The 18,288-nt window shown below is 37.6% G+C and overlaps 1 protein-coding gene across 8 annotated transcripts in view; it reads right to left on the bottom strand.

The window, feature by feature from the left end:
- The window catches only part of VPS13B (vacuolar protein sorting 13 homolog B), a 434,575-nt gene that overhangs the window by 35,640 nt on the left and 380,647 nt on the right, over positions 1 to 18,288 (bottom strand). For all 8 annotated transcript variants that reach the window (XM_069005219.1, XM_069005215.1, XM_069005221.1 and 5 more), the window contains 3 exons: positions 16,674 to 17,023; positions 10,292 to 10,453; positions 436 to 591 (listed from right to left, as the gene is read on the bottom strand). In XM_069005219.1, coding sequence (XP_068861320.1) covers positions 436 to 591; positions 10,292 to 10,453; positions 16,674 to 17,023 — 668 coding nt within the window. The remainder of the gene's footprint in view (positions 1 to 435; positions 592 to 10,291; positions 10,454 to 16,673; positions 17,024 to 18,288) is intronic.

Genomic DNA, 18,288 nt, shown 5'->3' with positions numbered 1-18,288 from the left:
TGCACAGCAGCTCACTTTCAAATGTTAATTTGGTAATTCTTTCTCTTTAAAAAATATGGAGTCCTGAATTACAACCCAGAAAATATTATGAACAGTTTCTTTAAAAAAAAGAAGAAAAAAAAAATCTGTTCCTCAAGAGCTTAAAACATGGAAGAGATTGTGTAACTTAGCACTGTCAGAACTTATGAGCCATGCAAAGGGATGTTTACAGGAGCATATAAAATAGGTGTTGGTAACTGAGCTTTTAAATGCTAAGATCAACACCAAAGTGAAGAAAAAAGTTGTAAAAATTCCCCAAAATAGCCCCCAAAGACTGCTATACTTGTTTTTTGCAGATCCCAGTAGGAGAGAATAAATAACAAAGTGACTAATTCATGAATAGGCAACAGTTTAAATTACTCATGTTATTTTTTCCTAACTGGATCAAATCCTTACTTGCTTCTGCACTCCACTGAGCTGCTGAACCTTGATAATAAGCGATGCTGTCCGGCCCTTGTACTGAATGGTGCGAATAAAGGTCCCTGTATTGTCCACACTGAATGGCTCAGACCACCGCCAGTTTCCCCAGCCTTCAATACAGATGTGTAACAGCTGGAAAGAAAGAAGTTACTACTTCAATACATAACCAGGAAAAAAAAGTGCCTTGCAGTAGGATATAAATTCCCATGACAGAGAAATATTCTTGGTTTGAAATCTCAGCAATGCTAAGCACACCAGTTGTCTGAATGATCCATTCAGTCTGTAATTCTGATTTCAGACACAATCAGAAGAAGAAACAATACCATAAAATGACTCTGAATCATGCATTTCTAGAAATTACCTGCTTTAACAGTATATTTAACATCTAGGCACACAACTGTTCAGAAAAAAAAGGGGCAAGTAGACTAGAGAGCATAAAACAGGAAATAAGAGATTTTCTTCACTGATTTTGAAATTATTCTAGAAACCCACTCTATTACCAGCAAGGTGATATGGAACACAGGCCCATGCCACATTTTTTGCTTTCAGAATAAGACAGAAAATTACGAACACCCTTCCCTTCAAAATAAAGAAGGACATGTATAGCTTGCATGTATGTGTGTGTTAAATGCAGAATGTGGTATATTGCTGAGAGATGGGAAACGTTTCATTTCTTACACAAATGTGGTGGCAAGTTCAAGCTTGACTGCATGAGAAGAAATTTAACTGCATAATTATACTCCCTATGTGATTTATTCCGGAAAAGGAGTGGCTTTTTTCCAGTTTAACTTAAATCACTTCCAGAGCAATATAGTCTTTCATCATTTGAAGAGCCTTTCATCCATTTACCCACCATACGCACTTACCTCTGTCCCATGGAGATTCTTTAAGCCAGAGTAGTGAAAATTGGTACTGTTCCATGTAGGTCAATGAAGTTACATAAATTTACACCAGCTGAAGATCTGGCTATTTAGCACTGTATGGATCTTTTGTGGCTGTGCAAACTTAAGGATGTGAGTTATATATAAGGGATCAAAGCAATAAGCATTCTGGGTAAAATTTATTCTTTGCAGAGGGCCAGCACAGAGCCTAAGCATCACTTAAGTTCTTTAAAACAGTCATATGAAGGCCTTGTGGGAATTCTCTCTTGAGGCTTGAATTTCACTCTGATTTTGGACATCTGCCATTAATTAATTTAAGTAACTGAGAACAGGATCAGGCCCAAAGATTGATTATTTATACTAGGAAAAACTGGAACTTGTAAATACTGTGTTCTTCCATGATTTGTTTCCAGAAAGAGATAGCATTCACCATGGGTCTGGTCAGTTGGACTTCAGTGAAGGGCTGGATGTTGGGGTTTCCTTCATTGTTTTAAGAAACAACCACAGCAGTAACTTTTAAAGATATTACAACTCAGTAGCCTGTTTGCAATTTGTGGTATCCTCAGCACAAGTTACACACAGAACAATAACATCCATTCAGTGGGTGGCTTTTGAATTTGCAAGGGTGATGACTGTTGCATTCAGATTCAAATGAGTTTTATGCTGGAAGCACAAAGGCTGATACATGCCCGTGTGTTCGAGGACAGGCATCTGGATGTGAACACGTGTGGGCACAGCTTTATTCAAGGTAATGCTGAGGGAGGCTATACACTAGGATAGTCAAACTCATAAACAAACATGTCACTTCGATTCTGAAGTATTAGTTACTGAAAAGGAAAAAGAAAACAACAAAAAAAATCCAATTGCAGTGGCTGGAATACGTTCAGTTTCTTACAGAGGCAGCTGGGAATAAATCTCATCACATATGAAAATTAGGAGAAATAAGAAAACTGTTTACTTTGGAGAGAATAGTAGCTGGAAATGACAGCCAAATAATGAGAAAAGGTACTTAAGTGGTCAGTCTCAGCTAGCAGGTCCACAAAATACTGTGTGCTCCAAAGATAGATGTCATGTAATGCCATAATTGACGATTAGTAATTGCATGTAGCTACAAGGTTAGGATGTCTCCCACCCTGTATAAACAGCTTTGCTCACGAGTTGAATGTTCCCAAGGAACATGCTGTCAGCTTTCCCTGAGCAGTCATTAGTTCCCAAATGATGCCTTACTAATTTTCTTTGTAGCACAACGATTAGTCTGCATTTAACTTCAAGGTTCAGAAAGAAAAATAAAGAAAAGCTATTATCATATATAGGCATTTTCTTATTTTACAAACATGCAATTTGCATACCGGTAAACGTGAACGTTTACAGCCTTCATAATTTACTTTAAAGATATCTAATATATTTGTATTAATGACCTAAGAGTATAAGAAGTGGGTACTGTATAAATTTACTTTTGAGCCAAGAAACATGCATTCCATGAAAACAAAAAAGGATCTCTGGATGATTAATTTATTTAAATGTGAGATTTCTGGAAAAGATGGCTAGAAATAATTAGCAAATGACACTAAGTGATGCAGAGATATATGGCAGGAAATAAAAATGGAAGTGATTTCAGAGAACGAAGTAATCAGACATTAGCATTATTTTAGCAGAAAACAGGTTTACAGATTCACAGAATTTTCCAAATTGGAAGGGAGTCACTAGGATCATCAAGTCCTGCTCTTAAGTGAATGGCCCATATGGGGACTGAACCCACAACCTTGGTGTTATTAGCACCTCGCTCTGACCAAACAGGTATCAAACAGACATGATACTACAGATTTTTAATAATTGCCATTAACTCCCTTTCACTCATCAAGCTTTATGCTAATTCTGAGAATTTACTAGACACTCTGTTCAAAAAAGTTCAACAAGTATAGTGAGGTATGGGACATATATTAGGAGAAAAGAGAAGTCATTGCATAAAGGTACAAAAAAATGGACTTCAAAGCATTCTAACAAATACAATCCAGTGATAAGTGAAAATTTGTAGCTTAGAGAGAATTTAAACAGACTATCTATTGTATACGTGAAGATAGGCACTCATTCATGTAAATATTTGATTTCTGCATTTTCTGTCAGGGAAATATACCAGCAGATAACCCAGAGAGTTTTGTTTTGACTAGACTTGGCTGGGGCTTGGATTTGTAATTCTTAGCCATTATGGATTTCTGTTTTGAGAGGAACAGAAATTACTTCAAGGGAGGCAGACTAAGATGAAGCTGCTCCTATTGGAGCAAATGGCTAGAAAAGCTTTATCTTTAAAATAAAGAATATCGTTATCACGCCTCTTCACAGAATGTTTCTACGTGCTCCTCAAAATTTACTTAGGTTTTCAGCTAGATGTGTGAGTGAAGGATATGATCTGAGTAAATAAAGCTGAGTGTCATATGACAAGGCATGAGGACTAAAATGGGGGATTAAAAGTGAGACTAAGAAGAGAGAGAGCCTGTCCAGAAAAGGCATAAATTTGCAGCTGTATAAGTAATTTAAAGCTTGAGCCCTCAAAATGCTTAGTGATGCAAATTTGATTTCTACTTTGCTTGTAGATTCACCAGATTTAGCTTGGTTTCACCAAGGTTCTTTAGATTGTATTTATCTTCTAAGTAAAATTAGAAAATGGTTTTTTTGGGGGGGAACAAGTGTAATTGCTATGAACTCTTGAGAGCTTCAGAAGAATCAAGTGAGGACCTGGTTAATGGTGTGAGAACAGTTGTTATTTTAAAAGACAGAAGATAGTAAAATAAAAGCTGTGATAATGCATCAGCATGGAGGAAATGTAGCTCTGGGGATGGGAGTTGAATTCTAAGACTTGAAGCCAAAGAAATTTTTAATTGAAAAATTAAAGGAGAAGCTTGATTTGTATTTTTTACTGTGTTTTCACAATACAAGGTGGCTCTTGACTAGGATTAGGATTTACAACAATAAAACCAACTAGTATTTGGAAAAGCAGTGAATGAAATATTTATTCTGCACATTACCAGCTGCAGTGGCCACCAAAACAGCTTGAATTTCATTTTGGCTTCATTTTCTCATGTGACCTGGGAGATAGGGCCAGTTCTATGCCATCTGCCCTTGTAAGACAGAAAGCCAGTACAGAGCATGGAAAAAGGATATTTCCATTACTCCCATGCTGACTACTAGAAAAAAGGTCACAGTTAACAGATAAAGTCTGACCCTGGGGGCTCCTGGAGATGTTGTGAATCTCAACATAACCTGCAAAGCAGACCTCAACCTCACGGATACAAACTCACTCTACACACTGAAGAAGAGTCTTTTGGTTAAGGAACAGTAACCAGATTATGAGGATTCATGGATAATATTAATCCTTATCTGCCCCAGACAATACCTAGAAATTCAATTACATGTAAGACAGTATAAGCATTAGAATGCAGGACCCCCCAAAAAAGCAACAGCATTCTTCTCACTACTTGAACAGTGTAAAATAACCTACAACTTTTTTTGCCTGATGTTGTTCTCTAAACGACCTGGGGAGGATTATGAAAGTACAGGAGATTTTTCAGAGAACCTGTAACATACCTAAACAGTAAAATGGGAAAATATCCCAATAACAACTGATATATAAGTTACAGTTTCTAAGTTTGAACTACAGAGTACTGCATATAAGTTTACACATCATATAACCCAATATTTGAAAGAACCGCAACTTGGAAATGAATAACAACGAATTGTGATCCTGCTGGACGTGCAACATGAATCAAAATTTGGCTTCAGTCACTTTTTGTAGGAGAATGAGGAGGTTCTTAAATAGCAAATTCACTATTTGTTAAACTATAGTAGCCTTTAAGAAGTATGTTTATAAAATTTAGACATAGTGTTCACAGACATACTACTTAAAATAAGAAAAATTTTAAATGTGTTCCAGTGAAGGTATTAATAATGTACTAACCAATACTAATATCTACTCAAGACTTTGTAAGTGTATAATCAGAAAAGTGATAGACATATTTTCCCTCAAATTCTATATAAGTAACAATAAAACGACAGAGCGTATTTACTTACTTTGATAAGAAATAAATATATTTTATTTATAACCACATTCTCATTGATGTCATTGCCCAATTCAACATAGGAACTGATTTTTCTCCATTACATCTGCTGCTTCAAGTTAAAGATGATGAAAAGTGAAAATGGGAAACTGTTACTGTAACCCTGGAAGGAGACTGTAGAAAAGTATGAGAGCTGCTACTTGTAAAAACTTCTCCTATGCAACCCTACGTTTTGCATAGAAAGCAAAGCAAACAAATGAACTTAAATCCATCACTCTGTGCTTCCTCAGAGGACTTTGCTGAAGTTTGAGTGTAGGGAAAACAATTAGTTATAACAAGCATGTTATAGCCAACTTCTGCTGTCTGTTCATAAGCAAACAATCTCTGCAGAATACATTCAGGGGACTCTCACATGAGTATCTGGTTTTTACATTTGCTGTGATCCCTAGTGGGACCCTCCAATTGCCTACTGTCTTTCAAGACAGAATTCCTTAACTCTGAGTAAATTACTAGGAAGATCTGATCTCTTCTAACTTCGGAGTTTCACCCTATGTATCATATGCTCCAGTTCATCTAAAAAACACAGCTGTCTTGGAGACAAACATGACTTTTGATGTAACTGGGGCCCATCCCACAAAACAATGTGAAGATCAAGATAAGGAGTGCAGACTGGATCCAATAATAATGTAGGAGCCAGTGTTGTCTGTAGAGCACAAGAATGATGTATCTTCTCTTCCCTTTTAATGATATCTTACAGACCTCTAACTTTCATTAAAATCTGCAACAGGAACTCACAAGATCTGGCAGCTTTAGATAGAATTGCTTAAAGCCTCAAATATCATCAATTTTGGACCTACCCCAACTCTGAAAGGGACTATATAGTTGGGGGTGTCTTATCCCTAAGGGGGGCCAAAACCTCATGAAATCTGAGGAAAATGTGGGGGATGGAGTGGCGTAGAAGAGTGAGCATCGGACCTCAGACTTATTACTGAAATACTAGCCAAACTAGCGAGACTTGCAGGAATCAGAGTGAAACTTAAAAGGGAAAGTTTAGGTTCCCTGAAATGTAAAGGATCTGGGCAGGGAAAAAATGAAGGAAGCAAGGAGCTTTAAGTTAAGCCAAACAGTTGGAGGGACACCATCAAGAGCTGATAAATCCAAACCCTTGGTGTGCTATAGCTGTTTTCGTAACATAAAAAAGTTGAAATTTTTCAAATTGTAGCCTATAGTTCCATTATTAATAAAATTAATTCTAAATGTAAATAAAGCATTATAAAATTATCTGTTAAAAATATTTTAGGTGTAGATATATTTAATTGTGTTAAATAATTTAAATGGGCAATTACCGCATCTCTATGCTTAATTAGCAAAAGAAAAATGGAGAATTTTATTGATGTGAATGTAAAAGAAATACAATCCTTTTAAAACTATTTATTTTCATTTAACTGAACTGCCTTGCCATACTAAAAAAACATTTTGCAGAGGTTAAATAAAGTATTTCATGGCAACCGCTGCTTCTTAGTGCCTGTGTAACAAGAAACATGAGCCAGCCAAAGTTGTGCAAGTTGGTTTTCTTTCCCAGTAAGAGAATGTGGTATCTAAGACCTTGTCCTAACTCATTTTATCCCCAAGAGTAAGTCAAGTAAGTCAAGTATGAACTAATGCCTGAAGGGAAGTCCCTGACTCCAGAAGTATGGATTATTTCACATTTATCTTACAATCTGCTCTCAGAGTTCTTAAAATTCACTAACTTGGCAAGTCAGGAATTATCATGAGAAATGAAATAATTTCATAACTATGAAGTCATCCAGCATTCCATGAATATGACACTCAGAGGGTTTGTCCTTGGTTGGGCATTATTCTGACCTTTGGATAACAAGCTGCTAGATGGTTTTGCATGGAAACAATTAGAAAAGTGCTATAGTGTAACAGGGACAACCTGATGTCTTGATTGAGTTGTTGTTTTCATTTCAAGGATTTGTATTAATCATTAAAAAAACGTACACGACAACATTTGTAATAATATTTAAACAAACTTGTTTTGTATGATTTAAAATGACAAAGGATTGTACTGTTTAGATGAAATGCCATTCTGAAGCATGCTGTATTTACAATGACTCATATTGGCAATAACCAAATGAATAAGCTTACAGGGGGAATGCCAAGGTTCTCTCTTTACAAGAGCTTTGTAAAGAAAATTTGTTTCTATCTCAACAGTGTGTGCTTCCATATAGTTTCAGTGAAATTAAGTCAGTGCTGTTTTTTAGTCTCTAAATTTCCCAGCAAGACATGGCTCTTTAAAAATGTTAAGAGAGCAGAAATTGTCTTGAAATTATTCCAAAGGTTGGGACAAGGGAGGTATAACCTCCCTACTAGAAGAGCCTGCTGGCCAGCAGTGTGGCTGAGTCAGGAGTGAGCTGTTAGCTTTGCCATCTCCTGGGACATGGGAATCCATCATGACACTCCTGACCTTTTATCAGCCCAATTCTTCAGTGAATCTAAATCTGATCAGAGCAAAACAGAATGGGGAAACCCTTTGACATCATCAACTGTTAGTTGAAGAATGAATATCTGAAAAATGAATCTGAAGCTCCTACTGTCACCTCACCCACTCCCTTATGTGTGATTTGGTTTTCTGATGGACTTTTCCACTTCTCACCATGCACTTTTATTTTTTTCCTTTAATAAGAAACTTACATAGCAGCCATGAAAATGGAATGTTTTGAACTGCTCAACTCTGTGACTGAAAGCACTGCTTAAGTTTTCCAGGTGTTAGATGTCTAATGCCATATATATATATCTGCTGGTGGTTTTTAGCAGTTCAGTTACAACTAAGAGAAAGTATCAGTAATGAGCTGTCTTTTTAACTCTTCCACTTTCCATTTGCTTGAGATAATCTTCATTTTCAAAACTCTTTCCAGTTTGCACCATTATTGAATATACACCATAATCAGAACTACATCTTTAATAGCTCAATCTAAAATGAGGATTCTCACGACTGAATAATTTTACGTAAGTAACCAGAAAATGGATGTAACAAATTTTTAAGAATAAAGCCTTACTTAGTTCTGGGTTTATTTACATTGATTTAAATATTTCCTTCTTCTTCCATGTATTTATGAAAAGGTTTAAATATAATTTTGGGTGGTTGCTACAAACGCAAATGATAATTGGTTATGAAATAGAGGTCACACTTAGCCAGCTTTCTTTCTCCCTCACACAACCAAAGGGAATAACAACAGCTGTAATCCTGTGTCACCTGATGAGTGGGGATCCTGTCTCACACTCTGACACATGTCCAGCTGCACAGAACACAGTCACCATTTGGTTTGCTCGCCTGTGAGATGGGGCATCACAGGCATTTTGCGCGTATGAGAAAACATGGAAAGGGACGTACAGCGCTCCAGGGTCTCTAAGTCTCCAAAGGCCTCTCTCTGTCACTACTACACCAGCACACACTTTTTATAACAGCTCCTCTCTTGCTGGGCTAAGATGGTCCTTTATTAGCTTGGCTTCCTCTTAACTTACACCTTGACTTCAGTGTCAGCCACAACTGTTTACTCTGGCAGAATTTGCTCTGCACAGATTACCACAATCATGTAAAATTCAGTAGTCTTGCATATCCATTAGCTGACATATGAATGAAAACCACAGCAAATTTACCATCTCTGCCTCCCAGTGTAACTTGAAACTTGTCAGCAGTGAAAGTGGGCACAGCTCCCGTTTAGAATTACCATTCAAAATTCACTTTCTTTCTCACATGCTAAGACTGGTATTTCCTGGGGCTCTAGAGGAGTTAGGAACTTCCATTCACTACATTCCTCCTAGGATCTGTAAAAATTTTAGTAATGTTTCATGGCAGGACTACTGCTCAGCAAATGGGGTGGCATAGGTCTGTAGTTTCCTACTCAGCAGGAGCTGAGTATATACTAAGAAAAGAGAAGAAATGGGTTTGCTGTTTCATAAACACTTTATTCAATTTAAGTTCTTGCCCTGTCTTCAATTAAGATGAGAAGTCTATTTTTCTCCACCACACAAGTGTTGGTCTCCTCTCCCAAGTAACAGTTAGTAATAGGACAAGAGGAAATGGCCTCAAGTTGTGCCAGGAAGGTTTAGATTGGTATTGGGAAAAGTTGTTTCACAGTAAGGGTTGTCAAGCACTGGAACAGGTGACCCAGGGAATGGCTGAGTCACCATCCCTGAAAGTCTTTAAAAGATGTGTGGATGTGGCACTTAGGGACATAGTTCAGTGGTGGACTTAGCAGTACTGGGTTGGACTCCGTGATTTTAAAGGCTTTTCCAACTTAAATGATTCTATAGTTTCATTGAAATACTTCCTTTTGATAGTTTAAAAATATTTTATTTCAGTTTCAGTGTTTATCCTAAAAAAAAAAAAATCCAGTAACCCAGAAACTGTACTATTTAAACTATATAAGTGGGGTGTTTCTGACAATTTCAAATATTTTCTAAGGCAAGCACTAAGTTGAGAGCTTTGTCCAGTTTGACCCTGTTCTGCAAACAATTTCAGTGAACAGATGCTTCTGGTAAAAACAATTAATTAAAAAAATTCCCCAAATCTCTAATGTACATCTTGGTAAACACTGATCACTTAGTTATAGAAACCTGGCAAGCTGTCCTTCTTTTTTTCAGAAGCTCCACACAACTGCTTGGTTTTATAAAAAGTGCACATCCAGTTCTACCCTTGAGTAACTTCTAAAGACTCCTGGCTTTCCTCACACTTTGTTTACCTTTTCTCTGTGTTGCAGCCCCAGTGTGTGACTCCTGAAGGAACTGGAGCTTTAGAGATAGTTGAGACCACAGAGAAAACCAAAGAATCAGCGCATAAAGCCACCATCAGCTTTAGCAAATGCTGCCCTGGAAGGGCTCTTTCTGACATACCTGTGGGGACTTGTGAGACCGCCAGCTGTACTGGTGGCTGTGGAGAGTAGCCAGCAAAATGTTCTCATCAGTATCCACCTGGCCAAACCGCAGTGTCTCTTGGGTGTCATTACAGATCACGAAATGGCTGAAGACAAACTCCTCTGCCTCAGGGCATCGGTTCTGAAAGGAAAAGGATATGAAAGCCAGTAAGATGCAATGTCAGTTGCAGGACATTTGGCAGCTGCCTGCCCAGTGGCAAGTATTACAACACAGAAATTCAAGATCTCTTCCCTTAGTTTGGCCTCATAGTACTCTCTGCAAAACCTAGTTTTTGGATTGACAAAATATATCCTAAGGCTTAAAATATTTTACTTTATGTTTCTGTAGTGCAACTCTTAAAGATTTAAAACTACAATAAAAATGAAATTTTCTAATTTGGGTAAAAAACATCGACAACATTAAATTCTGTGGGAAATGGTATGTTACATAGGGCAGACAGAGTACAACAGGCTGAGCAGAGAGGCATGAAGAGGTTTCTGAGTGCTTGACAACTGAGCTCCTCTTCCCCAACTTCTGCTTCTACTTTGAAATATTGCTGTGGATCAGCAGAAGACTCCCTCTTTCCTGATACCACAACACTTGAAAAGACAATTAAAAAAAAAAAAAAAGGAGACATGAGGAAAGTATTTTCACAGCTCCATAAGGCTAGTTAGAAAATGCATAATGGCACTTAATAGGAAAAAAATTTTTAAAAAATCATGGGTTTTAAAAGTATTTTAGATTTACAGTATTTTTTCTCCAGCAACTTTCCATCCATCTCCTTCTGCATTTTGTCTGGCTGCTTGTCACTCTGTTGACACAATGAGACTACATGATAGTCATAAAAATTGCCACAGCTACAGGTCTTATACCCCTGAAGGCACGAACTATAATCCTCTGTATGGGAGAGGTCACAGTGTGACTAACGACTTGGAGATCATCTCTCATATATTTCTGCCCTAGTCACTAGTGGGCTGGCACCTTCCACTGGCAAGCAACTATGTAGCAATGACAACAATTATTTGAAGAAACCCAACATTTGGATAGTCTTTATACAATTTAATGGTTCTAACACTAATTATTCATCTTCTTGTGGTTTTTGTTACCTCTTAATTGACCCATCTTTCCTAGCACACTCTTATGACAATATTTTTCTGTTGGTTGATTTCCCTCTTCACAACATAGCTCAGCTACTTGTTTCTCATCCTTTCTTCCCATGACATTGTCTCTAACTTATAAAACCTCCATGGCTTTTGAGAGCTGATTCTGCTTCCCCTCCTTGCTCTCTCAGTGGACCTTTCAAATGGACATAACAAAGCCAGCACCTTCCCTGCCTCTAATCATACGGGTCCCTTAGCTCCTTGACAACAATGTGCCTGGAAGCCTGCAGAAATTCAGAGATCAAATAAGAGGGAGAGAAATATTTCCTCATATCTCCCTATGCAGTCACAGTTATCCATGAAAAGCAGTCTGGTACATTGCTTGTAGCATGTTAGTGGGTGAGGCAATGGAAGTTTTCCCGAGAAGTGAAGTGTGCAAGGTATGTCCAATTTAGCATCCTTGAATGCATGTTCACTGCTGGTTACTCCAGAACAACCTAAGGTGCATCTACAGGCAGAGTCACAGGATGTCTGGGGCTAGAAGGGACCTCTGGAGGTCACCTAGTCCAATGCCCCTGCTAAAGCAGGTTCACCTGGAGCAAGCTACACAGGATCCCATCCAGGCAGCTTTTGAGTATCTCCAAAGAAGGAGACTCCACAACCTCTCTGGGCAATCTGTTCCAGTGATTGGTCACCCTTACAGTAAAGATGTTTTTCATGATGTTCAGATGGAACTTCCTCTGTTTCAGTTTGTGTCCGTTGCCTCTTGTCCTTAATCAAGGCAGGCTGTAATTCCTTTTTTAACTAAATGTCAGAATGATCACCTGGGAGTATTTGTGCAAATACTATTTACCCTAGGAATATTTTAGCATGAGAATATTTAGATTAAAACTTCTTCCCAAGTCTCATTACTTTTTCTGCATAAGATCAGGAATCTTTGTGAAACAGGAGCCAGGTGAGCACAACCAAAACTGCACTTCTTCAAAGCAGCAAAACTCATTACAGAGCAGTATGCTTGTATCACATTCAGTAGCAGATCTGGGTGTGCTAAAGGCTGACATTTACAGTGCCCCTTCGGAGTGCAGAGTTTATTTTGGCATTTTCTAGTGGAGGATCTATGACTTTTTACTGTCAAGCTGCCATACCCACATACCCCTAAGTCTACCGCAAATATATATATTTTCCTGTTACAGCTTTGCAAAATGTTCTTTTTAAAAGGGAGGATTTACTATCCACAGAGCTCAGCATGTTGTTAGAGTCAAACCAATACATAATCCCAGGGGAATTTAAGAAAAGCTTTTTCTTTTCACTCCAATACATTTTCGTGCTGATTACACAGAGATTGAAAGAACAGTGCCATAAGATGATGAACTTCCTTCTTTTTAGCTTACTAGCTAACTTAGTTTCAAGTAAGTAAACACAAACTGTAGGTTTTTGCATTTTCCAGAGGGAAAAGAGAGTCCAGCAAGTTTTTGGCATGCATATAACTTCTAAATTCTGCTCAGGGAATGTTATCCTATCAGGAATTATTAATAGACTTGCACACATTTTGGTGCTGATGAATGACTGCCATTAATCATTAGTCCTGAAAGCTAGATTTGCTACTAGAATCCAATGCTTTTAACAGCAACACTTCTCAAAGTTAAGTGAAAGAGGTATTTTAGGCTCCATTTTATAATAGTTCCAAATTTTTAACCAAGGAACACCAAGATTTGCATAACAAGGTGTTGCTCTGTGCTGCCAGGCTTAAGAGAAAGCTACAGACTGGATGCCTCCAGTCTGGATGGTAACAAATGACTAAAGGAACATCAAGGAAGCTTCAGGATGCTTTAGCTCAGTGTGGCTACTAGGAAACCCATGCTTCTTTGTCCTTGGGGATCTGCAGCAACACCCTGCACCAATCACAGGGAACTGGATCCCACATTGCTGCTGAAGTCTGATAGTAGAATCTTCTAGAGTAAGCAGAAAAGGAGGAAAAAAAAAAAAAGTCAGCAAAAGGATGGAGTGAAAAAATCTTGACTGATAAAACAATGTCTAGAGAAACCACGCACAATAAAACCAAACAGAACCAGACATTTGTGTGGCAATGATGCTGAAGGGCTGAATGATGACTCCAGGAGCTGAAAACACCTAAGTGTGGATTAGAAAAAAAAAACCCTCTCTGAATTAAAACAGCAAATCAAAAGAATCAGCAAAAGATTAACAGCCTGAATCAGATACAGATTAGGGTCAGTTCCTGAGGGACAATTTCCTGCCCCTCTTTAGATCATTTTTCAGCTGTTCTTTTCTCTCAGAGAGGCCTGGAAAGTGTCTCTCCTTTATTGGTCTTTCAAATATTTTGTGAATTCTATTCAGAGAGGGGGAAAAACATCCCACATAATACTTGTCACCAGGCTTTCCCTGTCTCAGGACTTTCTGCTTATGTCTTAGCTCACAGCTATTTCAAAGCATTTCTGGATCTGGAAAAAACCCACACCATAAAAGCCTAGGCTTCTTTATATGCACAAAGCTATTTTCTTTGTGCTTCACAAGCTACCAAAGACCAGTGCAAGCTTTTTCTCTCCCCCCCCCCCACCCCCCCCACACTCTCACACACTCTATCACCTAGTAATGTTTTTTTGACAGAAAGTCTTTAGCAACTTCTTATCTCCCTTGAAGCCCCTCTAAGAGAAAAGAACATTTTCCTTAGGATTCTTTAAACTTCACTCTCATGGTAACATCCTGACATTATCAGCTAGAAACCTTCCGTATCCTTTTCCCTTTGTTCTTTGTGCTTATGGTAGAAAGATGGGGAAACGACAGTGATCACAGATGTAATTTTGACTGATCCCAGCTCATTAAGAAAACTTACGCAACTGCCAACAGAAAGGCAGAAAAGCACCATGCAGATCTTGAGGAAAAGAAGTTCTAGTGGTCTAAAACAGGTTTAAAACAGGAGCTTTTCTAACTTCTGAGGAGTTTAGGAAAACAGTTGATATTCGAGACCACAAAGGAAAAGCTTTTTCCCAGGAATAACACTTCATGCCATACCTGGGGAGCTGTTTTCTCAGCTGACCCTCTATCTCTAGATATCTCAAAGCACTAAAGCTGTAAAACAATTCATGGAGGCTTAAATGCCCAAATAAAGGGAAAAAACCACCACACATTCTACCACATGTATATTCACAGAAGACATGCCTTTTCTACCTCACTTGATAGTCTGTGTGTTATTATTAAATAATAAAACTAAATTAATAACAATGTTGAAGCTCCTTGGTCAGGTCTTTAATTATTAAACCCATTACTCTAGCTTTGCATTTACATGTGCATTAGCCAGTTACTGCTTGTAGTTAAACAGGAATTTCAGATTAGACAGTGAAATATGTCAAAAGGGGAAACCGTTTTTAAAAAGTGCTAATCCTCTCAGATTTTCAGCATGTGACTTAGAAGTATAAAGCCTGGTATTTTTTAGGTTTAATCCACTTTCAAAATGTTCACCATTAATTAATTAAAAAAAAAGAAAAAAAAACAACCAAAAAAACCACTACCACCAAAAAACAGTCCATATCCAGGAAACAAAGACACTGACATAGGCTTCTGTTAATTCTGAACTCCTGACCTAAAGGTGCATGGCCAAATTGTTTCATGCTTCATCTGTCTGTCTATTGACTCCAACATCACTTGTTGCAGATTTTAATCCAGTAAAAAATATGTGGAGAATTCAAATAACCTTTCCTGGTTATTAAATTCATGCTTCTATTTGTAGCATTTATATTGCATTTTGTGTGAACAGCAAAAATCAAACAATACTTACTATTGGGAAATTTATTCCCTCCCCATGCAGTGCATGCCAACCCCCTCAAACTGGAGGTAAAGTCACATAAAAAACATCTTGGCAACAATTAATTTAATAAGCCATTTTGAACCCACTTGCGTGCTAACTGTTCCTTAATTTCAAAGCAATGAAAGTTTTTAATCTCAAATACTCTGGGCTAGATACCCACCACATCAGAACATGGTGGCAAGTACCCCTGACATGAGAGGAAACGAGAAAATTACAGCAACAATTACAGAAGTATATCCTCCTGTGGCTCATGTTAACATTGCCAAATCCATGTATAAATCAGTACCAACTATTCATAGAATGTACCTGTCAGCAATATACTATGCGACATATGGCTCTACTTAATCAAATATACAATTCAATTTTTTTCAACTCAGAATATTCCTTCAAGGCACAGAGTAGTCAGTCAGTCATTCACACTGTGATGTGGTTTAAAACATTTAAATATTTATGCACCATATTTTATTTATATGTATAGCTATGTCTGAGAGATCTTTTTTTTCCTCCATCCAAAGAGGAAACTGACCTTTCTGAAGGCCATTTTGCAGTAGTTGCCACACATGTCTTAGATGAGGGACTAGTACTAAGTCAGAAATATTTTAAACAGCCTACCAAGGGCTCTCTTATACTTTCTATGTTTGTTTTTTATTAAAAGCATTGTTCAAAATATGACAAAAAACAGAAATTGGAGCTACAAAGATTTTTGTTCACATTGATATTTGAGCCAGCTGTAAAGATTTAAATCACACTAGATCTTGTTTTATGAATGTCCTTTTGCAACAAGAAAACCATGGAATGCCCTTAAAAAAGAATTTTTTGATATAAAACAGATGCTTTATCCTTTTTTGGGGGCTTTGTTATTGTAGTGCCATGATAGGTAATTAATTCCCAGGCTCCACATAGGTCTTCAGGCAGATGAAGAGAATGATTTGATTTCAAGGCTGTAGTGAAGTAAGGGAATTACAGGCCTTTGAGGGGTCATTGCAGAAGCAAGTTTCTTATAGTAGGACTGGCTTCAGCCATTAATGCTGCTTGCACAGAATGTAATGTGAAACTAGTGTTGAACTTCAATAAGGATGGAAGTAGTAGCTGGAAACAATATGCTCAATTGCTCAGACTGAGCTGAGCTGATGTATCATGTGGCACTTACCTTTTCATAAATTAATGGAGTATTTTGCATTTCAAGACCAGGACTTTGATTATTCTGATATAAATCCATGTAGTTTCACTGAAACTCAGGTAGTTCTGGCTACATTTAGCTTTACATAATTTTTCCTAATTTTCACTGCTACTATAGAATTAATGTTTATTAGGAAAAAACACTATCAGTTTAAGTTAGAGCTTTTAAATCTTGGAATATTTTTAATGAAAGCAGTTGATATTCTAATTTGCTATGAAATTAATCACAATAGCCATATTTTTCTCATTAATTGCATACCTGTTGCCAAGCTTGAATTGCTGTATTTAGAGAATGAAGTGCATACTGGCCAAAGTTGATGAAAATAGGGTCAACCATTATCGTGCAGTCCAACAGCCTTCCTGCTGTGCTGCTGGAAACAGCAATCTGCCCCCAGATTTTGAAAGGTTTCACAACACTCTGCATGGTCACATTTCGACACTCCAGAAGTTTACAGTCAGCTCGAGTCGAAAACTGGATCTCCTGGAACACTGACCCATCGTTCCACTGACGAAGATATACATGAGGCTCTTCAAAGGAAACTATCATGTATTCCAGTTCAGATGGCATGTTCTTATCAGATAAAAATGGCTGCAGAAACTTTGGTGGTGCTGAAAAGTAGAAGAACAAACAAGACTAGAACATCATCATTGCTGCATTCGGTATGTATATATTGTAAATTGTGTTTTTACTGCTTGTACATAAGATGAAAACAAGTAAATTGATTAAAGAGTTGACATCTCTGAAATCTGAAATGAATCCTGTTCACACTGTTTGTCAGATATTAAACACAGTATCATAATTAATAGCACCTGCAAACAAAAAGTATCTGCAAACCAAAATCCTCTCATGCTAAATGGACCAGCCAGCGAAACTGCTTTATCTACACACTGCTCAAGGCTTCTGATTGCCACCTATTTGGAACAGAGACCATATTTCTGTGAGAATTCTTGCTATAGTAGGTGTATATGATATTCCACACATAGCACATTACAAACACAATAAAAATTAGCAATATAGTATTTGCTGACATGTGACTGTGCAGGCCAACAGGCTCCACGCTGGAAGTTGTCTTTGCTGCAATTACGGACAGTTCAAGACCACAAACCCACTGAAATGTGACATACTACCCCATAATTCTAGAAATGAAACAAAACAATATCCTGACACTAAAGCATGAGAAATTTATCACAAAAAAAATCTTACCGCATTCGCTGAAGTTTTAGTTGTGCAAAGTGCCGAGCACTGAGGCAGCAGACACTGCAAGCACGTACACCCCTTGTGCAACATTAAGCATGCAAATATTTCCATTGATGTTATTATTTATGTTGCTGGAAGTACTCACATGCTTAAAATTAGCATATGCTCTAGTGCTCTACAGATTTGGAACCAAAACACTCATCCCTATCCAGGATCAAGCCCTGTTATTCTACAAAAGTGTAATGGATACAACAAGTTTTGTGCTCCCTTTGTGTATAACATAGCACAAAGGAGCCCCAAAACTTAAGGCCTTGAGATGCTATAACAACAGTAACAACAACATAAATTCAGTCACTGTTGAGAAATAAACCAGCTGTGTTTGATTTTAATCTGATTTTTGCCTTTTCCAGTACATGTAGTTTTAAAGACTGAGCATCTGGAACTGGACTGTAATAGTGAGGAAGATTATGTACTGACAGAGGTAGCTGATAGAGAAGAAATTATTTGCTAGTCATTGAATGTCAGTCTTAGGATGATTTGATAATGAATATATTATAATACTTGCAGAAACTCAAAAAATACTCACAAAGATAGCTGGCCTTGTCAAAATTATCCAAGAAGTTTGTCCATCTTCCATAGAAAACATTCCTGGCATTTGAAAATCGGACAATAATCT

The sequence above is a fragment of the Aphelocoma coerulescens genome, chromosome 2, assembly GCF_041296385.1.
Source record: "Aphelocoma coerulescens isolate FSJ_1873_10779 chromosome 2, UR_Acoe_1.0, whole genome shotgun sequence".
In the NCBI taxonomy this organism is placed as follows: Eukaryota; Metazoa; Chordata; class Aves; order Passeriformes; family Corvidae; genus Aphelocoma; species Aphelocoma coerulescens.
The sequence above is the reverse complement of the archived record's forward strand: the minus strand, read 5'-3'. Positions and strand labels throughout refer to the sequence as shown.